The following is a 21,003-nucleotide window of genomic DNA, read 5'->3' as shown; positions in this document are numbered from 1 at the left end:
GAGCTGGCCCCGGGCCACCACCCTCTCCCACCGCCCTCCCGACACGGCTCCTGGCTGCCGGCCACGAGGCTTCCAGGCAACGTGAGATTCCTGGTGATGGATGGTTCAAATCCTACACCCTTTCCGTCCAGCCTGCCCACCAGCCCCCTGCCCTGCACCTTTGTCAGTCCAGCCTGGGGGCATGTGTCAGTCCCAGCCTCGAGCCCCCAGCCAATGCTGGACTTTCAAGGTCCACAGCCATCAATGGTGCAGTGCTTCACGTGGGACATAAACCCGGCCTTGTTTTGACAGCCGGCTTCATCCTGGGATTGAGGGATCAAAGACAGGGAGGGTGGGACTCGGGCCAGACCTGCAGGGAAGGGAGAGGATGGGGCCGGGGCAGGAATGTTTGGGGGCCAGTTGAGCTGTTGGCCGGGGAAGTCCAGTCCAGCTGGCACCCCAGTTGCATGGGACTGCTGGGTGGGGGTGTGTCCGAGCCCAGGCCTGTGTTCATGGGTGGGGTGGGAGCCACAGTTGATGACTGGGGGCATCCAAGGCATGTGGGGGTGCTGAGTGTATGCTGGGGGACAGCTCTGGTGCTAGGGGTGTGGCTGTGAGCAGGACAAGTGTCTGTCAGGTGTTGGCTGGTGAACAAGTCAAGTGAGGGTGGTGACGGGTATGGGTGAGTGGGGACCACCATCTGTGTTCCAGGGTGCAGCTTGTGGCATCTGGAGCTGTGGAGTCTGACAGTTTCCATTTCTCAGGGTGTTGCTATTTTGGAGGGAGGAGTGTAACTGGCCAGGTCTCAGGGTGTCCAGCGTTCTGGGTGAGCTGTCTAGTCTTAGATTCTGAGCCTTGGTGCCGTAGGTACTGGGGTGTGGCCAGGTCTGGGGGGCAGTAGTAGCACTCCTATGTCTGGGGTGGACCAAGTGTACCCCTGACCTGGAGGTTTGACAGTAGGGCTCAAAGGTGACCCTGTATCACCCAGCACTTGAGGGTGCAATGAGGGTCATTCTGGAGGGCTGCATTTCAGGGTGTCAAGGGAAGTGGCTGGTGTCACAGCCACCCAGGATGGTCTTCATGCTGGGTAATGAAAGCAGCTCAGGGCTAGGGATGTAGCTCAGCGGCACAAGCACCTGCCTGGCAAGTGCGAGGTCCTGAGATCTATTCCCGGTACCAAAAATAATAATAAAAGAAAGCAACTCAGTGAGTTCCTGGGTACAACAATGGTATCTTAGGGGCAGGTGTGGCCATTGCTAGCTCTTGGGGTGTGAGGCTGCATGGATGTCCCCCAAGGCTATGACCCTGTTTTTCAGGGCTGGAGGTGAGGCGTGGCTGTGTGTTGGGGTGCAGGGTGTGAAGATGTCTTGGCCTGCATGTCAGACATGTTGTTCAACACACCGGGGAAGGATGCGGCACTGGCCTGGTCCCTAGACCTCCCAGCTCCCTGGGGCCCTTGCCTCCTCCTTTGGGTGTGGTCTGGGCTTGGGCCCTGGTGTAAAGACTGGGCAGGTCGCAGCCAGGCTGGACCTCCCCAAACTGCCACTGTCACTCATCTCGACACCCACAAAGGCTCAGGGGGTGGCGCTGTCCCCCAGCCCCTGTGCGAATGGCCCCCCAGCCCCAAAGCCCTGCTGGGGGCAGCACCACCCCCTGCAGCCTCCCCAGCCCGCCCTGGGCGATGCTCATATTTTCCAGTGTTTAGATTTTATCCGCTTTATTAATGAGGCGGGCAAGAAGCCCGAGCCCTGGGGAGGGCTGCCCCCGCCCCGCCAGGAGGAGGGGGTCCCAGGGGCCAAGCCAACTCCCAGGAGCCTCCCTTGGAGAAGGAGGGCAGCCGGGGCCCCGAGTGGCCCCTTCCCAGAGTCAGGAGCGCAGAGAGGGGGTCTCTGTCCCTGGAGGCCCCCAGTGGGCGTGCGCAGAGTGGAGCAGCCCCGAAGGCCAGCAGGGCGCGGTGGAGGCGGGAGCTGAGAGCTGCCCCAGGAAGAGGGCGGGCAGGAACAGCCTGGCCAGAGCCGGGCGCGGTGGGCGCTGACGCATGGGGGCCATGGGGGCCCGGTGTCCCAGGCAGCACCAGGTAAGAGGGAAGGGTGGAGGGTACGAGAGGGCACAGGGGATGGGACCACTGCTACCTTGGTCCGGTCCTGCTTGGCTCGCACTCCCCAGTCCGTTCCTGCCCATCTTCCTGTCTCTCCATCCTCCCTTTTCATCTGGCCCTGGGGGAGTTTGCCTGTCTGCCCTCACTGCCTGACGGCAGAGGGGTGTGGGTGTGGGTGTGTGGTCCTGGGCTGCCTGAGCCTCTAGGACAGGAGAATGGGGTGGCAGGACTGCAGCTGTGCTGCGTAAGGCACAGAGGTGTGGTTTTGGGGACAGAGACTGCCATGGAAATCGGAAATGGGACCGCTGGGGACAATAGGATGCAGTGATGTGGCCACAGGGCCGTGACTGTGAGAGACAGGTGGGGCTGTGAGGACAGACACGGACACGGCAGGTAGAGGTGGGTCCTGGGGACAGGCCCTGGCCACGGGGAGAGAGGTGCTCGTGACAGTGCAGTAGAGCTAGGGGCGCTGAGGCTAGCACTGCAGGGAAGGACACGGCTACAGGGAAGAGCAGGCGCAGTCAGAGGCTGGGGGCCCATCTTCACACAGGGTCAGCGTGAGCCAGAAATTCCCTTGGGTAAGAGCGGGAAGCAGGGGCAGCTGGGCCCGTGAGGCCCAGAGCTGAGATGCTGAAAGCTGCGGCTGCGGGGGCTGAAGTTGCGGGTACTCGGGACAGTGCGGGTAGAGGCAGCACAGGGAGAGGCTGCGGGGGTCCCAGGTCATTCGGAGTCACGACGGAACGGGGGCCTGACAGCCTCATGACCTGGGAACGGGGCGGCACCGAGTCCCCAGCCGGCCTCACCGAGCCCTCCTCTCTCCTACCCAGCCCTCCCGGCACCTGACATGAGCCTCTGCGGGCCTTTGAACTCAAGCCTGCCCGGCGAGGCGAGCACGTGTGAGGCGCCCGGGGTCCCCAACGCGTCGGCGCCATCGGGTGGTCCCAGCGCGTCGCCAGCGCTACCCATCTTCTCCATGACTCTGGGCGCCGTGTCCAACGTGCTGGCCCTGGTGTTGCTGGCACAGGCCGCAGGCCGGCTGCGGCGCCGCCGCTCTGCCGCCACCTTCCTGCTGTTTGTCGCCAGCCTACTGGCCACAGACCTGGCGGGCCACGTGATCCCGGGTGCGCTGGTACTGCGCCTGTACACGGCGGGGCGTGCGCCGGCCGGCGGGACCTGCCACTTCCTTGGGGGCTGCATGGTCTTCTTCGGGTTGTGCCCGCTACTGCTGGGCTGCGGAATGGCGGTGGAGCGCTGCGTGGGCCTCACACGCCCGCTGCTGCACGCGGCGCGCGTATCGGTGGCCCGTGCGCTCATGGCACTGGGCGCGCTGGCTGCGGTGGCCTTGGCCGTGGCGCTGCTGCCGCTGGCGCACGTGGGGCGCTATGAGCTGCAGTACCCTGGTACCTGGTGCTTCATTGGTCTCGGACCACCCGGGGGCTGGCGCCAGGCGGTGCTTGCGGGCCTCTTCGCCGGACTCGGCCTGGCCGCACTCCTCGCGGCACTCGTGTGCAACTCGCTCAGCGGTCTGGCCCTGTTGCGCGCACGCTGGCGCCGCCACCGCTCCCGACGGCTCCCCGAGGTCGTGAGCCCCGACAGCCGCCGGCGCTGGGCGCCGCGCTCAGCCTCCGCCTCGTCGGCCTCATCCATCGCCTCGGCCTCTGCCACCCTGCGTAGCTCCCGGGGCGGCGGTTCGGCTCGTAGAACACGCGCGCACGACGTGGAGATGGTTGGCCAGCTCGTGGGCATCATGGTGGTGTCCTGCATCTGCTGGAGCCCCCTGCTGGTGAGGGCACGGCCACCCGCCCCCCCCTTCTACAAGCTCAAGGGCGCTGGTCCTCTCCTTACCCCAGCCGAGGCTCTGCCTCCACTCGGGCGCCTTTCTGCAAGCCCTTCCTCCCAGCTCTATGCTTCTCCTCTTCCCTGGGGGTCTCTGTAGCACACCTCACCCACCCACGCACACCCCTTTCCCCCTGCTGGTGGTCCAGTCCTCAGACTTTTTCCTCCCCGTCCCCTCTTGCTCTTCCCCCTCTGTCCTGGGTTCTGCTAGCAGCCCTGCCTGATTGAATCCTTTCTCACCCCTCAGGAGAGCTCAGTCCCTGCGGGTCCCCCGCCTGGCTCGTGCAGCCCTCTGACACCGCTGTCCCCACAGGTGCTGGTGGTGCTGGCCATTGGGGGCTGGAGTCCCAGCTCCCTGCAGCGACCACTCTTCCTGGCCGTGCGTCTCGCCTCTTGGAACCAGATCCTGGACCCGTGGGTGTACATTCTGCTGCGCCAGGCTGTGCTGCGCCAGCTGCTCCGCGTGCTCCCCCCTAGGGCAGGTGCCCAGGGTGGCACCACCGAGCTGGGCCCCACCAAAGGCGCTTGGGAAGCCAGCTCACTGCGCAGCTCGCGGCACAGTGGCCTTGGCCACTGCTGACCGCAGGGCCGACCCGCTGCACGCAATAAAGCCACTTCCAGAGCCTGGGGTGGGTCTGTCCCATCAGGGCCGCGGCTCCAGTGTGGCTGCCTAGAGGCGCCCTGATCGCAGAGGCCACTCACTACGTTCCGGGTGAGGGCACCAGTGCTCTGGGGAGGGCGGCGCTCTGAGTCCACATGGACCCCATTCAGCTCACCATGGCTCTGAGCTCGCCCGACATCCGGCGCCCACGCCTCGCCCCACTGTGCTGGGGGCCCCGACGCCCCGGCACAACCCTGGCTGCTCTCCCTCAAGCGAGCCCCACCGAAGCCGCACTGCAAGCACAAGAAGGGACGGAGGATGCAAGGACGGGGCGAACCCCAAAGGCCTTTTTAAAAACTAAGAACTCTGGGTGGGGAGGATGGGTGCTAGCAGCCCCCGGGCACGAAGTCGAAGTCCTGGAAAACGGCCTGCTCGGCGGCAGAGAGGGGCCTCGCATCACGCGGCAGGCTCAGCGTGGGCGCCTCCCCGGTAAACTCCTCGTCGAAGTTGCTGATGTCCGTGCGCCCCGAGAGCTTGGGCACAAAGGGCGGCGGCAGGCGGCGGGCCAGGAGCATGTCCCAGCCCAGGGTCTGCAGAGGGGAGAGGAGCGGAGGGGAGGCTGAGGCAGGCGAGCCTGGGGTCTGTGTGGGGGTGCCGATGGTCAGTGAGGGCCAAGCTCAGACAGTGCAGTCCGGATTGAAGCACTGGCTATAGGAGGGGCACATGTTGGGGGCAAGGAGGGGAGGAAATGGGGGCCCCTGGGGTGGTGCCACGTTTGAAGAGCTGGCCCACAGGGTGAAGCCACTGGGGCTTGGGGAGTGAACTGGCACTAGGCGGGAGAAAGGTCTGGGGGACCTGGGAGGACCTGCCTCACCCTGAAGAAGGGCTGCTTTTTCACATCCTCCGCATCGCGCTCACTGGACCCCAACCTCCGCTCGGGGTTCCTGCGCAGCAGCTGCAGGTGAGGAACCGAGTCAGGGCCTGTGGCTTCTGGCCGAGCCGCCCACCCACCCACTCCCTGCACCCTGGAGTCCTCACCCTTCGCATGATGCCAATGGCCTCAGCGGACAGAAAACGGGGGTAGCGAACCTCGTCGTTGACAATGCTGTCGAACACCTCCTCCTCATCGTCCCCCGGGAACGGGGACTGGGGACGGGCAGAGTTGGGGTGAGTACAGCCCCTGGGACTTGTCGTACCTCCCCACAGGAGAGGCTTACACAGATGGTAAGTGTCCCAGCTTCAAGACAGGGAAACCAAGGCCGGGGACACTCACCTCGCCCACCAACATCTCGTAGAGCAGCACGCCCAGCCCCCACCAGTCCACAGCGCGAGTGTAGGACGTGTCTGTCAGCACCTCGGGGGCCAGGAACTCAGGGGTCCCACAGAACGTGCTGGTCCGATCACCATAGCCCATGCCTGGGGGCAGCAGGGCCATGGGCAGTCACAGGGCTGGGGCTAGTGGGGACCCCGGGTGCCTTCCCCCTGCTCCACAGGGTCCCCAGACCCCAGCCCTCACCCTCCTTGCAGAGGCCAAAGTCGGCGATCTTGACATAGCCCTCAGTGTCCAGGAGCAAATTGTCCAGCTTCAGGTCCCTGGGGGGGATCAGGAGGTGGGGAGGCATGAGCGTGGGGTGGGGGTTTGGCAGTTCCAAGTCGGTGCCCCCTCCAAGGGCACAGCGCACCTGTAGACAATCTTGTGTTCGTGGAGGAACTGCAGCCCCAGCACGACGCAGGCCGAGTAGAAGCTGCAAAGAGAGGCGAGGATCAGGGATGCAGCCCCCGCAAGCTCTGGGTGGCTGAGGCAGGTGGGCCTTGGTGGGGGGCTCACATGGCACGGGGCTCAGAGAACACGTCACTGTGGATGTGCAGCATGAGGTCCCCGCCAGCTGAGTACTCCATCACAAAGCACACGTGCTCCGGCGTCTGGAAGCAGCCGAACAGGTTCACCAGGAAAGGGTGCCCCGCGCTGGTCACCGCAGCCAGGATCCGCTTCTCACACATCAGGCTGGGGCAGGGGGGCAGGGGTCACAGCTGTTTCCTGTATCTCTGACTCCCAGCCTCCTCAGGGCTGCAGCCCACAGTATCTGCTGAAGGCCTTCATTGTGTGTGACTTGGAGCGAGGGGTACTTCTGAACCCTGGTAGCCTTGTCTGCTGATGGGGCACCCAGAATCCACCCATCATCCTACTAGCAAGCCTCCACTTTCCACTGGGCAATTGTCAGGGTGGACACAGGCCCCAGGCCAATGCAGCACCCATCTCTGGCCAGGATTAATTCAAGAATAGGCAGCCCTAGTCGTGGTGGCTGATACCAGCATTCCCACTGGGATGGTTCTGGAACAAGGAAAGCTGCCAAGTAAACATCTCCACCCAGGAGAGACCATGCAGTGAGGGAAACACCTGGATACAGCCATGCCTGAAGCAGACTCCCCAGAATTTTTCTTTTTTTTTTGGATACTGGGAATCAAACTCAGGACTTTGTGTTTGCCAAGCAGGTGCTTGTGCCGCTGAGCTATATCCCTGGCCCCTTCCCCAGTATTCTTCTGATCCAGGCCAATAAATTCCTTCATTTAAGCCTTTCTGTGTTGGGTTCCTGATTACAAAGGCCACTGGGAACCCTGGGGGAAATCGCAGTGCCTCTACAAGAATCAATTACTGTTCAAACCTTTTTTTTGAGACAGGCTCTCACTGAGTTGCCCAGGCTGGCCTTAAACCCGTGACACCCCCTGCTCTGGCCTCCCAAATAGCTGGGATTACAGGTATGTGCCACCCTGCCAGGCTGCACTGCCACATGAGATGTACTAGAGTTCTAATGGGAGATGTGGCTTCCCCATCTCCGAGTATATCTGGCAGAGACAGGATTGGAACTCAGAGCCCTGGCACCAAGTCAGAAGCAGAGCAATGGTGCCATTAGGAGCACAGATCTTAGAGCCCAAGACCCCAGATTCAAATCCTGCGCCTGTAGCTGCTGCCTAGCTGTGTAACCTTGGGGAAATTGCTCAACCTCTCTGTGCAATCCACATATAGGGACAATAGCAGCACTTAGTGGTCAGGGAACAAGTGGATGGCTGGGTAACTGCAAAGATCTCCAACATAAGGGCACAGGAGGACGTCTTAGTCCCTCCTCTCCTGGAACAGGCAAGAGCAGAGCCTCACCTTTCCACCTCATCCCGGGCCACAATGTCCCCTTTCTTCAAAGCCTTGATAGCAAAGAGCTCCCCACTGGCCCGGAATTCAGAGAGCAGCACCTGGACCGTGGAGGGAAGAGGCGGTCTCAATGGTCAGTGCGGCCCAGGTGCCCTGAGTTACAGCCCCCAACTCTGTGCCCTCACCTTTCCAAAGTGACCCCGGCCCAGCACTGCCAGGAACTTGAAATCCTCAAGGGTCAGGGGTGACTTCCTCAGAGAGCTGCGGAGAGAGGACGCGTTGGTGGGGGTCAGGTCAGGGGTGTGGAGTGGAGCTGGGCGGGGCATTACCTGCACAGGCCAGGGCTGGGGCCAGGGCTCTCCCGGGTCTCTGAAGGCACCTCGGGAATGGGAACAGTGGCCACTTCCTGGCTCAGAGAGCCCTGCTGAGAAAGGAGGTCAGAGGGAGGGGTCAGCGACATCTACAACCCTGCCAGCCTCTGGGGCCAGGGACCTTGACCACATCTCTCCACCGTACTGTCCCCCTGCCTGGGCCCTGAGTCCCCCCAGGCAGATTTCCACCTTCCACAGCTGCTCTCTCTTCCAAGATGGCCCCACCCCTTCATCTGTGTGATTCCCACTCCTTAAGCCTCTCTCCAAATACTAGCTTTGCTGGAGATCATCTAACCACTGGATTAAACAGAACTCCTCTTAACAGTCCCTGCCTTTAGCAAGGTGTGGTAGCACACATATAAATCCAGCACTCATGAGTTTGAGGCAGGAGGATCAGTGTAAATCTGAGGTCAGCCTGGGCTACATAGTGAGTTAAAGGCCAGCCTGAGCTACGTAGTGAGACCCTGTCTCAAAAAGAACAAAACCAAGCGGGGGATATAGCTCAGCAGAACAGTGCCTGCCAGGCAAGTTTGAGGTCGTGAGTTAGATTCCCAGCACCAAAAAAAACCCAAACAAAAAACATTCTCGCTCTTCCTCCCAAACATACTTTAAATCCCAAATATGTTTTATATTCCATTTTACATATATTAATATAGACGCATGCAGCAGTGGAACTGGAACCCAGGGCTCTTTCATACTGACACTCTCAGCTCTTTTACTGAGACAAGATCCTGCTAAGTGTCCCAGGAAGTATGGTACTCAAACTTGTAATTCTCCTGCTTCAGCCTCCTCAGTACTTGGATTACGGGCGTGTGCCACCACACCCAGCCAGGCGTTGACTTTTTTTGGTCTTTATTTGAGACAGGGTCTTACTATGCAGTTCAGGCTGGCCTTGAACTTACTTTGTAGCCCAGGCTGGTCTTGAACTCACACCTTTCTGCCTCAGCTGCCTGAGTGCTGGGATTACAGGCGTGAGCCACCACACCCAGCCTTGATTATTTTTTTGATACAGAGTCTGACTATCTAGTTCAAAGTGGCCTTCAACTGTGTAGCCCAGGTTGGCCTCAAACTTGCAGCAATACTCCTGCCTCAGGCTCCTGAGTGCTGGGGTTATGGGCATGTGCTACTTGACCACATACAACTTGACCACATACAACTTCAAAAAGAATCAAAGTTAGCTAGAGAAGGGCACAGTCCAGGTGGCCAAGCTTCCAAGTTTTTTGTGGTACTGGGGTTGAATCCAAGACCTTCGAACCAAGCTAGATCTCCAGCCCTTTTTTAAAAACATTTTCAGACAAGGTCTTGCCTAGGCTGGGCTCAAATTTGAAATCTTCCTGCCTCAGCTTCCCAGAGTGCTGGGATTATAGGGGTAAGCCATTATACCTGGCTCCAAACTCACTGTTTTTTCTGCAGTGCTGGAGATAGAACCCAGGGTCGAAGTCGTGACTACAGCCCCTGAGCTCACATGTTTAAACCAGTGAAGGAAAGCAGGTCCTGGTTCTGTGAGAATGTGCTGTGTCTCCCCAGGGAGGTTCCTGCTGGGCTCTGGCACTGGGCAGGGTCCTGAGGTCACCCGGGCTTACGAGGCGACAGGAGATGGGTACTCACCAGGCTGGAGGTGCTGAACCGAGGCCCCGGAGGGCTCTTCTGCAGGGAGCTGTCGGGGTCAGGCCCAAGGCTCAGCTTCTCCATGGAAATGTCCCTGTGGCACAGGCAGGGGCTACATGAGACCCAGCCCCAGGTGCTGCGTGGGCAGGGCAGCGGGGTCTCGCCTTACCCCACTGACCGGGCCTCGGGTCCTGGCGAAGCTCCGGGACTGAAGGTGCTGGTGGCCGTGGCGTTGGGGATGAGTCTTCGCAGTAGCCGCACCCACGTGGCCACATCAATATTCATCTGCCTGGCACGCTGGAACGCTTTTCCTGGGGGCAGGGCAGGCATTACCCCGTGCCACCCAGGACCCCACCTCTCCCAGCCCAGGCCCTCCACCCCCTCACCTTGCTGCTTGGAGAAAATTTTCTTTTGCCGCCGGAGCCGGGGGATCCTCTCGATGACAGGGTTGCGGAAGGTGACCTGGGAGAAGGCTCCAGAGGTGAGGACTCTGCTCACCAGGACAGCAGGCAGAGCCCTCAGGAGCAGAGGTGCTTGCGGCCCTGAATTCTGCCCTGACTGAGCTTGCCTGGGGTAAGAGCGCCTACTACAGCTGGGCGTGGTGGCACACCCATATAATCCCAGCACTAGAGAAGCTGAGACAGGAGGATCACCCAGAGTTTGAGGCTAGCCTGCACAACATACTAATACCAAGGCCAGCCTGAATTGCATAGCAAGACCCTAGAAAAAAAAAAAAAAAAGAAAGAAAGAAAAAAGAAGAAAAGCCCCTCTCCTCCCCGAGAGAGAGAGACACCAACCTCAGCCTCCCAGAGCTCTGAGACTGCAGGTATGCACTGCTACAGCCACCAGCCTATTTTATTTATTTTTATTTTTACTTTTTTTGTCTTTTTGAGACAGCGTCTCCCTATGCAGTTCAGGCTGGCGTTGAGCTCACTTTGTAGCCTAGGCTGGTCTCAAACTCACAGTGATCCTCCTGAGTGCTGGGATTATAGGCATGTGCCACCACACCTGGCTTATTTTTTATTTTACAGGTTTTTTGTTTGTTTGTTTTTGAGACAGTGTCTCATTGTACAGTTCAGGCTGCGCCTGAACTCACTATGTAGCCCAGGCTGGCCTTGAACTTTTGACAATCTTCCTGCCTCAGCCTCCTGAGTGCTAGGATTACAGGCATGGGCCACCACGCCTGGCCTATTTTATAATAAAGTGTTGACTAGTCTGAATAACTTACTGAACACTGTACGCAAAGTGTAACACAGGATGGTGCTGTGTGTTCTCAGGGCACACTTCCACTGAACATGCATCGCTCTACACACCTTGATGGTGCTGAGGCAGAGCACTCACCTAGCACACAGCCCCCCGGGAGGTTGCAGGGGCAGAGAAAGAAAGAAGGAACAAAAAAGAAAGGAGGAGCCACATGGTGCACACCTGTCATCCCAGCACTTGGGAGGCTGAGGCAAGAGGTTCACTGTGAGTTCAAGGCCAGCCTGGGCTACATAAGCAAGTTTTTGTTTTTTTGGGTTTTTTTTTTTTGGTACCAGAAATCAAACTCAGGACCTTGTACTTGCCAGGCAGGCACTTATGCCACTGAGCTATATCCCTGGCCCCTACATAAGCAAGTTTGAGGCCAGCCTGGGCTACATAGTGAGACCCTACCTCAAAAAAAAAAAAAAAAGAGAGGGAGGGAGGACAAGAAAGAAAAGGGGAAAGAGAGGGAGGGAGAAAAGGAGGAAGGGAAGGGATGGAAAGGGAAGGAAGAAACAGAAGTTTTAGGTTGCACCCTTGTCAGTGAGGGTCATCAGAACACAGGTCTATAGATGTACAGGTATACAGAAATCATATACACGTGCAGACACATGTACCCACACACACACATACATGCACAGAAAATGAGGCACACATATAGATCAGGGTTGGACTGAAAGGTTTTTTTAGACAATATGGCTCAAGGAGGGGGCTAGTGACTTTCTGTGTCTGAGTTTCACCCTCTGTCAAACCCAGCTCTCACTGGTGTGGTGGTGCACATCTGTGATCCCAGCACTTGGGAGGCTGAGGCAGGAGGATTACTGTGAGTTCAAGGCCAGCCTGGGCTACATAGTGAGTTTAAGGCCAGCCTGGAATGCATATTGAGACCCGGCCTCAAAAATAAAACAAACCCCAGGTCTTGACAGCCTCTGTGGGCCATCATGTGAATTCATGTCCACGTCCCCTAATGCCCAGTCAGCACTAGCCCCTGACACAGGGGCTCAGCTAGAAAAGACACTGAGTCCCAGGTTCTCGGCCAGGGACAGTTGTCAGGGGAACATTTTCAACTGTCAACATGGGGTAGGGGCACTGGTGCAGCCCATGGTCTCCAGAGCCCAACTCCCAAGGGACACAAGCCCTGGGGTAGGAATCCCTGAGTGAGACCTGACCTTAACCCACTGTGGGAGGAAGCTCTGGTTCACAGTGGCTGTGGCAGCAATGGTGACGTATTGCTATATTTTGTTGAAATGTCTGGCTTGACCAAATTTTTGTGACTTCTCTTTTTTCTTTTTCTTCTTCTTTGTTTGTTTGAGATAAGGTCTTGCTATGTAGCCCAGGCTGGCCTTGAACTCACAGAGATCAGCCTCCCTCAGCTACCCAGAGTTTTGGGATTACAGGCATACACCACCAAGCCCGACCTATTTTTCCTTTTTCTTTTTCTTTTTTTTTTTTGCGTGTGCATGTGCAGTGCTGGGGATGAATGAAACTAGGGCATCATGCAAGCTAGACAAGCACTCTACCAGAACTAGACCCCTAGCTCTTTTATTTGTTCAAAACTTTACTAATTTGTGGTACTAGGGATCAAAACTCATGGACACTTTGCCACAGAGCTATGTCCCCAGCCCCTTTTTATTTTGAAACAGGGTCTCACTGGATTGCCCAGGTTGCACTTGAACCTGCGACCCTCCTGCTTCAGCTTCCCATAGTGCTAGGATTACAAGCCTGTGCCCCCTTGCTCAGCTCTCTTTTAAGTAAGGTCAGGCGTAGCTTACCACAGGAGAACACTCTGAAAACCGTGCTGCCAAGTCAGAAGACCGCCCCTGCAGGCAGCGATGTCTGGGCTGAAACTTCACACAGAGCAGGATTACACCTCTCCTCCGAACGAGCCAGCCCTGGCTTCTGGTGTCACCCCTGCCACGACTGTGTGACCAAGTGAGCATGCTTTCTGCTAAGTTCAAACTGCTCTGAAGCATCTGCACAGCCATACCTCGGCCAGCAGGGAGCCCTGTGGCTCCATGTCCAGCTGCACCTCATGCCGCTCATTGTCCAGGAAATCCTCCAGTTTCAGAAACTTGAGGGCACACAGGCCCCGCTGGTCCCGCCAGAACACGGCCAGCTCCAGCTCCCGGGCCTACGGGGAAAGACAGAGTGGAGTTGCCGGCACCTGACACCAGAGCCCCTCCTCTTCCTCTTCCTCGGCCCTGCCACCCCAGCACAGCTTACCCGCTCCAGCTCTAGTGTGAAGCTCTGGTCCCATGCGCTGGGGCCACACGGCTTCCAGGACGTCTGTCCCACTACTGTGTTATCCAGCTTCAGCACAGTGCTGACCTCGCCTGCAAGGGGAGAGGCAGTCAAAACACATGGGCCAAGCCAGTCGTGAGGGCGCATGCCTGTCATCCCAGCACTCCGGAGATTGAGGCAGGAGGACCGGAAGTTTCGGCCCAGCCTGGGCAACTCAGCAACTCAGCCAGAATGTCTTAAAATGAAAAACTAGAAAGGGCTGGGGATGCAGCTCAGCGTGAAGGCCCTGGGTTCGATCCAAAGTACTGAAAAAAAAGAATGGCTGAATCATATTGGGTTAGTAACAGCACCGGGAGTGGAACCCAGGGCCTTGTACAATCGAGGCAAGTGCTCTACCACTGAGCTGCACCTCTGCCCTATGTTTTATGTTTCTGAGGAACTGCCATCCTGGTTTCCATGGTACTCATCTTTACATCCCCACCAGCAAAGGTTGCAATTTCTCCACATCTTCACCAGCACCTGTGATTTTGTTTATTGCTGTTTTTGTTTTGTTTTTTTTGAGACAGGGTCTGAGTATACAGTTCAGGCTGGTCTTGAGCTCACTTTGTACTCTGGCTGGTCTCGAACTCACAATGATCCTCTTGCCTCAGCCTCCTGAGTGCTCGGATGACAGGTGTGCCCCACCACGCCTGGATCTGCATTGTTGTTTTGCTAACAATCATCCTAATGGTTTTTAAAGGTATTACAAAAGTGGGGCATCTGGGTCTCCCACCTGCCCCCACCCATAGGGCTCACAGCACCCACTCACTTGTGTTTTCTGCTTCTGCTTTGAGGCTACTTCGGCCACTGAGGCTTCCACTTCGGCTGTAAAGGCCCCGGCCTGGGCGGCTCAGGAAGGGGGCACGGCTGTCAGGGGTCCCAGGTGTCCCCGAGGGCGAGGGATTCCAGGGGATGTTCTCAGGAAGGTCCCTGCAACCTACCACACGAACCTCCAGGGTCCCTGGAGGAAAAGTAGACTCATGGGGCACGGGGCACATCAGGGTCAGGCTGAGGGGGCTGAGGTGAAGGGGGCACATCCCAGAAAACGCCACCACCTAGGGGGAGCTGATAAAAGACAACCAGAACCTAGTGTGGTGGCGCACACCTGTGATCCCAGCACTCCAGGAGGCTGAGGCAGAAGGATCACAAGTTCCAGCCCACCCTGGGCAACTAAGTGACTCAGCAAGAGCCTGTCTCAAAATAAATAATAAAAAAGGGCTAGGATAGAGCTCAATGTGAAGGCTGTAGGTTCAATTCCCAGTACTGAAAAAAAAAAAAGATAGCCAGGTATGACAGGGGGGTCTAGGGCAAGGAGTTTAGGGCTTGGCAGGGGAAGCATGTGGGAGGTGCTGGGAGGTGCTGCTTACTGGGGTTTAGGAACAAAAGAGTGACTCAGGGCAGAAGCTGAGATCTGGGCGTGGGGGTGCACAGCCTTTGAGCCCATCACTCCGGAGGCTGAGACCCGGGGCAGGAGGATCCATGAGTTTGAGGCCAGCCTGGGTTACATAGTGAGTACAAGGCCAGCCTAAAACCCTGTTTCAAAGAAAAACAGGGCTGGTGATACAGCTCAACGGCACAAGCGCCTGCCGGGCAAGCGCTGGGTCCTGAGTTTGATTCCCGGTACCAAAAAAAAAAAAAAACAACAAAGAAGAGGGGCTGGGGATTTAGCTCAGCGGCACAGCGCCTGCCTGGCAAGCGCATGGTCATGAGTTCAATTCCTGGTACAGGAAAAAACAAAAACAAAAATAAAGAAAAACAAAAAAGGAAGCCGGGATCCAGGCAAGGAGGAAGAAGGCAGAATTCAAGGATCAGGGTAAGATGTGGTGGGCTGATGGGGGAGGTGAGATGCGCTGGAGGGCAAGGGCAAGGCTGGGTCCTGACAGGAAAAGGGGTCAGGCGGGCGGGAGGGGCAGAGTGCACAGCAGCGGGGCGGCTGGGGGGGCACCTGTGAGCGGCGCGGGCTTGCACAGAGTGCTGTAGTGCGCGGCCGGGAAGGGCCCACTCAGCAGTGCGCTGAAGGCAGCCGATGAGGCCGCGGCCAGCTCCTCGCGCAGCAGCCGCCCCTTCGGATGGTCGGCGGGCAGCTCCCCCAGCCTGCGCTCCAGGGCCTCGCGCAGCAGGCCCAGCTTCTGGTTGGACTCGGTCAGTTTTTCCTGGGCCTGTGGCAGTGAGGTGCAAGATGCAGTGGGGCACGCTGGGCGGCGCGCTGGGCCCCCCATCCTAGTCCGGGCTCAGACCCGGCCCTGCTCCTCCCCAGGCCCCTCCCCGAGGCCCCGCCCCTCCCCAGGCCCCGCCCCGAGGCCCCGCCCCTCATCGAGGTACCACCCTACTGAAGCCCTGCCCCAAGCATAGGTACCGCCCCTACTGTAAGTCCATCCTGGCAGAAGCTCCGCCTCTACGGGGAGAGCCCCACCCCCTCACCTCGCTGACGGCCTTCCTGTCTGGGGTCTTGGCCGCACTGAGCAGGCGCAGCACGTTCTTGGCGCCCTCGGCCACAGCGTGCTCCACTCGGAAGTGATGTCGAAGCTCCTCGATGCGCAGCTCCACTGCTCCCAGGTCTGGACCCCCTGTGGGAAGGATGCTTGGCAGTGAGCCCGGCCTGGTCCCGGACGCGCAGGCGTGCTGCAGACACACCGCGACCAAGATGGGTCCCTGTGTCCCTAGGTGAGTAGTGAGGGTGACATGGCCACACCCCACCGAGGCAGCCAGCCACACTCCACCGGGACGCAGACACTCTGCTATCCCAACGCCATTGCTCACAGGGTGGTCCTAAGGACGCAATTACGTAGGGACATCGTGGTGATACACAGGCACACTGTCCACCCCAGTGAGGGACAGACGCACTGTAATGGGCCCTCTTCAATCCCAGGGGGAGTACGGGGACAGACAGGCACCATGTGATCCACAAGGACAGGCACCTTATGACCGAATTCAGCCCTGACACCAGCACCTGCCACCAGCACCTGCCACCCCTAGGGCAGGGAGGTAGATCTCCATTGCAGAGTCACAGTCGCTGCTGTCACACCCGTAGCCAGGCACAGGGAAAGCCACAATGCACACTGCCACCCAGACAGATGGCCCTGGAGCCACAGAAACAGCGTTTAAAGGCCTAGTGCCCCGGCCCCACCTCATCTATGGAAATGCCAGCCCACCACGGGATACTACCTGGGGGTGGGGCTGTGTGCTTAGGAGGTGTTGGGGTCAGAGGCCATGGAATTGATGCCATTGTACGAAGAGACACCACTCTGGGCGTGGGGGGTGCAGTCCTGTCATCCTAGCGCTTGGGAAGCTGAGTGAGGCAAAAGGACCACTGTGCATTCAAGGCCAGCCTGGACTACAAAGTGACGTTCAAGGCCAGCCTTGAACTGCATAGTGAGACCCTGTGTCAAAAAGACCAAAAAAAAAAAAAAGAAGAAAAGAAAAGAAACAAAAGGAACACCAGCACCAGATAAAATAAAAAAGAAGGGACAATGGAGAGCTTGTCCTCATGCTCTCTTCCTCCCCCACCCCTTCCCTGTGTCAGGACGCAACAAGAAAGAGGCCAGGGGAGAGGCAGGAGCAGAGCTTTACTAGAACCAACACCGCTGCACCCAGATCTCGGACCTCCAGCCCCCAGGACCAGGAGAAAAGAACCTTCTATTGTTTGCTTGTGTTTATTTACTGTGATCCTGGAAACTGAACACCAGGCCTTCACACCGAGCTACTTCCCAGCACAGTTTTTACTTTATTATTTGCTTATCTAAAAGATAGTAGGGATTGAACCCAGGGCCTCCACACTCAGCTACCTCTCAAATCTTTTTTAAATTTTATTTTTATATTTTGATACAGAATCTCCTTAAATTATTAAATTGCCTAGGTTGGGCTGCAGTTTGTAATCCTCCTGCCTCAGCCTCCCAGAGTGCTGGGATTACAGGTGTGCAGCACAGTAGAGGCATTTTATAGATTTTAACACATCTGTAGGTGACTTTCAACATGTGGTACACCATGAATGCTGCTGAAAGAGTGGTCATACTGTATTGTTTGGACAAATAACAAGGAAAAAAGGTCTGTAGCTGTTTCGGACAGGTGCAGCCGGGTGTGGTGGCGCACACCTGTAATCCCAGCACTTGGGAGGCTGAGGCAGGAGGATCGTTGTGAGTTAGAGGCCAGCCTGGGCTACAAAGTGAGCTCAAGGCCAGCCTGAACTGCACAGGGAGACCCTGTCTCAAAAAGACAAAAGAAAAGATAGACGTCATTTTCCCATTCAAAGTCTTCAACACAGCTGACTGAATGCCTGGATACAGAACACAGGGATACAGGAGGCCCTGTCCCGACAGTCAGAGTGACATTAATACTGTCTCATGACAGTAGTAAGGGTACTGTCATCCACACGCACAATATACCACAGCCCTGTGACCAGTCTAGTCAACAACTCTAACACGCTCATGTACGGGACAACCCCGGCACACCCCACCACGCACACACACAAGGGTCACACACGGGCCCACGCAACAAGGCAACCATCTGCTCCAGTGCTCTACACACTGTTTCTTTCCATTGAAAAGTTGGACAGGACATGTTTTGAGCTGCTGGGGTGCTGAAGCAGTCAGAAGAATTCATGGCTGTGGCTGCACACGCAACAAAAAGCCTGATTTTGGCAGGGGGTGGGTTTGGCCTGAGGGTGGCAGTTTGCTCACATCTCACCTAGTCCCAACCCTGCAAGGGATAAAACAGGAAACTAAGTCACACAGTCGTAGCATCACCCCTACCACCAAATGATGCTTCCTAGGCCAGCGGCTGAGCCCTGGGAGGTGAAAAGCAGGTGAGGCTGTCTGGGGCAAGGGACTCACCTGGGGCCTCGTCTGGTGCCGCCTGGCTCTCCAGCTGGCCAGCCTGCAGGGCCCGGCGGAGCTGCATGCGGATGATGTCTATCTTGGTCTTGCTGTCCTGGAGCATCTGCTGGGCAGTCAGCAGCAGCTTCCGGTCCTGTGGAAAAGACGTCTGTGAGAGGAGGGCCGGGCAGCTCGGGTCTGACCCCTGCCCTCTGTCTACATGCCGTAGGCCTCAGTGACTCAGCCACAACAGCAGACATTCCCACAGGTCTTAGGGCAGAGAAGTGACACAGTTCTCAGGGCTTAAATTCCAGCACGGTCACCTAGCAGCTGTGTGACCTCAGGCAGGCACTCAACTTCTCTGGAACTAAGTTCCTCACTGCAGAGTGGTAACAGCACCGCCCTCCACTGACGGAGGGATGAAGGGGCTGAGTGTGTGTAGGGCTCAGAGCCCAGCTGGCACCTGCAGGGGCTCCGTCTACACTGACAGCCAGAGGAGCCCATGGGCAGGTGGTGCCCAAGGCCATGTGCATCCAGAACAGGTGAAGCCACAAAGACAGACTGCAGGTGTGGTGCCGCACGCCTGTAATCCCAGCACTCCGGGAGGCTGAAGCAGGAGGATCGCAAGTCTGACCCCAGCCTGAGCAATGTAGTGACTACCAAATTAAAAGTAAAAAAAGGTCTGAGGATGTAGCTCAGTGCAATGACCAAGTTCTGCAAAAAGAAAAAGAGGGGCATTAATGTCTTTCTTGTGACACCAGATTAGTCTGTTGCTGCTGCTGCTGCTGTGTCGGTTTGTGGGCTGGGGATGGGACCGGGAGCCACATGTGCTAAGAGTGTGCTCTACCCCTGGGCTATACCCCTGACCCAAAGGGAGATTTTCCTTCTGGGTTTATTTGGATTTGGTCTTGTGAGAGTTCAGCCTCTCTGTCGCGTGACCTCCCTTCAGCACACGCCGGACTCTCCTTACATTTCTGCCATGACGCCATCACCAGGGGCTAGCTGATGTCAGCACCATGGGCCTTCAAACTTGGGAGTATCCTTGGCATGGAGAACACACCTGTCATTCTAGTACTCTGGAGACTGAGGCAGGAGGACGGCTGCAAGTTCAAGGCCAGCCTGGGCTACAAAGTGAGTTCAAGGCCAGCACCTGAACTGCATAGTGAAATCCTGTCTCAAAAAGACTAAACAGGCAAACAAACAAATCCAAAAACAAAAAGAAAAAAAAAACAGAACCGGGAGCTAGACACTTTTTTCTTTTGCAGTGCTAGAGATGGAAGCCAGAGACTAGCCATGCTGGTCAAGCACTCACCACTGAGCGACGCCCCTCCCTGCTGACTTTTCTATATAAATTACCCAGGCTGTGGTCTTTGGTTACAGCAACAGAAAACAAAGAAATCCGTAATACCAAAAAGCCCTACAAGAGAATAAACTAAGATAGGGTGTACACATGCAGGTGGGTGTGAAACTGTGCTGGTGTGCGTGTGCGGCTGGGCCGAGTCTGCCCAAGTGGCTGCATGCACAAATGTGCAGTGTGCACAGGTGTGGGCCTACACCACCCACCTTGGTGCTGCCGTTGCTGTAGGTCTGGATCATGTTCTCCGCACCCTGCTTAACCTTCAGCTCAATGGCCAGCTGCTTCTCCAGGCCAGCCACACGGCTCAGGTTGGTGGCCGAGCAGGTGGAGCTGCCTGCTCCCGGGGACTGGGGGACATCTGGAGGGGACGAGAGGAGAAGGGGTCATCACTGTCGTCACCCTGGCTCTGTTGGGGGGGCTCTGCTCCAGCCGCAGGGACCTGTGTGCCACGGAGCCTGGATGTAGCTCCACTGGGGAGGGGCTGCTGGTGCGATGACACAGGCAAGCAGGGACGCCAGGGCCCAGGAGGTTGCCCACCCTGGCCTTCCAGGCAAGCCTTGCAGCTGGACACCTCCTCCTGGACCCAGCGTGGACCTGAGCAGGTGAACATCCGCATGTGTGCATCTTTGGGGTTTGGTGTAGAAGCGCCCTGACTTCTTACATGGCATGTGTCACCCTCAATGCCAGTGTGACGGAGGTGCCGGGTGTGAGAGTAACAATATGGGACTGGTGCTGAGGGGACCGGTCTCACAGGACCAGTCTCTATGGTTCTGCTGCTTGGCGCAACTCACTTCCAAGCTCCTGGTGCCGGTGGGCGCACAGCCAGGTGCAGGGACCTGTGAGCGTCTGGAGGGGTGACAGCGGGGGACTCTGTGCAGGGTGACCGTAGGAGACCTCACTGTTGGTTGGCTCTGTTCCTGGGGGCTGATGTGACGGCACTAGACTGCGGGGGCAGCTGCCGACGGGCCTGTGCCAGGCCCTGAGGGCGGTGGTTGTGCAGACTGTGAGTCTCTGGTGCTGTGGGTGTGCTGGTGGGGGGCAGCGGAGTCTGGGTGCTGCTGTGACAGATGCAGTAGAATCTGGGGTCCACAGAAGGCTGCCTCAGTCCCTTATTTTGTGAGTGCTGCTGTGACCGGCTGTTTCTCTAGGCATTCCGGTGACAGCTGTAGAGTCTCTGAATGTCACCCAGGTGTGGATATGAGTGTCAGAATCTTTGCTTACAAGATGAAAATGTTCTAAGCCGGGTGTGATGGCACACATCTGCAATGCCAGCACTTGGGAGGCTGAGGCTGGAGGATTCCCAAGAGCCCAGGCTGGGCAACACAGTAAGTTCAAGGCCAGCCTGAGCTAGATTGTGAGACCCTGTCTCAAAAAACAAAACAAAACAAAACAATACAAAAACATTTACTGAACTCCACACTTAAAATAGTAGATTTTATGTTGCCAAGTTTTTTTTTTCACAACTAAAAATTTTTATTAAAAAATAACTGAAGAGACAAAAAATAACTAAGATGTGTTCTGTACATGTACAAACTCCCCACGATAAATGTAATCATTATGTCCTGCAAACATGTACTATTAAAAAATTTTTCAATGTTTAAAAAACAATGAAGCATGGTGATCCCCATCTGTAATCCCAAAACTCAGGAAGCTAAAGGAGGAGGATCATGAGTTC

The 21,003-nt window shown here is 57.1% G+C and overlaps 2 protein-coding genes across 7 annotated transcripts in view; one reads left to right on the top strand and one right to left on the bottom strand.

Moving 5' to 3' along the window:
• The first annotated feature begins 6 nt into the window (after window positions 1–6).
• Ptger1 (prostaglandin E receptor 1 (subtype EP1), 42kDa) lies at window positions 7–4,535 on the top strand. Its single transcript, XM_005381104.2, has 3 exons — window positions 7–2,056; window positions 2,905–3,860; window positions 4,227–4,535. Exons 2-3 carry the CDS (start codon window positions 2,922–2,924, stop codon window positions 4,491–4,493), a joined length of 1,206 nt encoding a protein of 401 aa, XP_005381161.1. The 5' UTR covers window positions 7–2,056; window positions 2,905–2,921; the 3' UTR covers window positions 4,494–4,535.
• Window positions 4,536–4,833: 298 nt separating this feature from the next.
• Window positions 4,834–21,003, bottom strand: part of Pkn1 (protein kinase N1) — a 21,886-nt gene continuing 5,716 nt past the window's right edge. For 2 of the 6 annotated variants that reach the window (XM_013512169.1, XM_005381096.2), the window contains exons 3-22: window positions 19,535–19,686; window positions 17,990–18,125; window positions 15,582–15,727; window positions 15,106–15,319; window positions 13,930–14,121; window positions 13,104–13,213; window positions 12,868–13,011; window positions 10,025–10,100; window positions 9,808–9,949; window positions 9,639–9,732; window positions 7,989–8,083; window positions 7,845–7,920; window positions 7,669–7,760; window positions 6,343–6,519; window positions 6,197–6,259; window positions 6,031–6,107; window positions 5,788–5,930; window positions 5,553–5,660; window positions 5,389–5,469; window positions 4,834–5,104 (exon numbers count right to left, since the gene is read on the bottom strand). In XM_013512169.1, the coding sequence (XP_013367623.1) occupies window positions 4,901–5,104; window positions 5,389–5,469; window positions 5,553–5,660; window positions 5,788–5,930; window positions 6,031–6,107; window positions 6,197–6,259; window positions 6,343–6,519; window positions 7,669–7,760; window positions 7,845–7,920; window positions 7,989–8,083; window positions 9,639–9,732; window positions 9,808–9,949; window positions 10,025–10,100; window positions 12,868–13,011; window positions 13,104–13,213; window positions 13,930–14,121; window positions 15,106–15,319; window positions 15,582–15,727; window positions 17,990–18,125; window positions 19,535–19,686 (2,522 nt within the window). In that variant the 3' untranslated portion in view covers window positions 4,834–4,900. Of the gene's footprint in view, window positions 5,105–5,383; window positions 5,470–5,552; window positions 5,661–5,787; window positions 5,931–6,030; window positions 6,108–6,196; window positions 6,260–6,342; window positions 6,520–7,668; window positions 7,761–7,844; window positions 7,921–7,988; window positions 8,084–9,638; window positions 9,733–9,807; window positions 9,950–10,024; window positions 10,101–12,867; window positions 13,012–13,103; window positions 13,214–13,929; window positions 14,122–15,105; window positions 15,320–15,581; window positions 15,728–17,989; window positions 18,126–19,534; window positions 19,687–21,003 lie in introns of all 6 variants that reach the window. The other 4 variants (XM_005381094.2, XM_005381097.2, XM_005381095.2 and 1 more) reach the window with 3 other exon arrangements.

The sequence above is a fragment of the Chinchilla lanigera genome, unplaced genomic scaffold (genome assembly GCF_000276665.1).
Source record: "Chinchilla lanigera isolate Chin_1 unplaced genomic scaffold, ChiLan1.0 scaffold00014, whole genome shotgun sequence".
In the NCBI taxonomy this organism is placed as follows: Eukaryota; Metazoa; Chordata; class Mammalia; order Rodentia; family Chinchillidae; genus Chinchilla; species Chinchilla lanigera.
The sequence above is the reverse complement of the archived record's forward strand: the minus strand, read 5'-3'. Positions and strand labels throughout refer to the sequence as shown.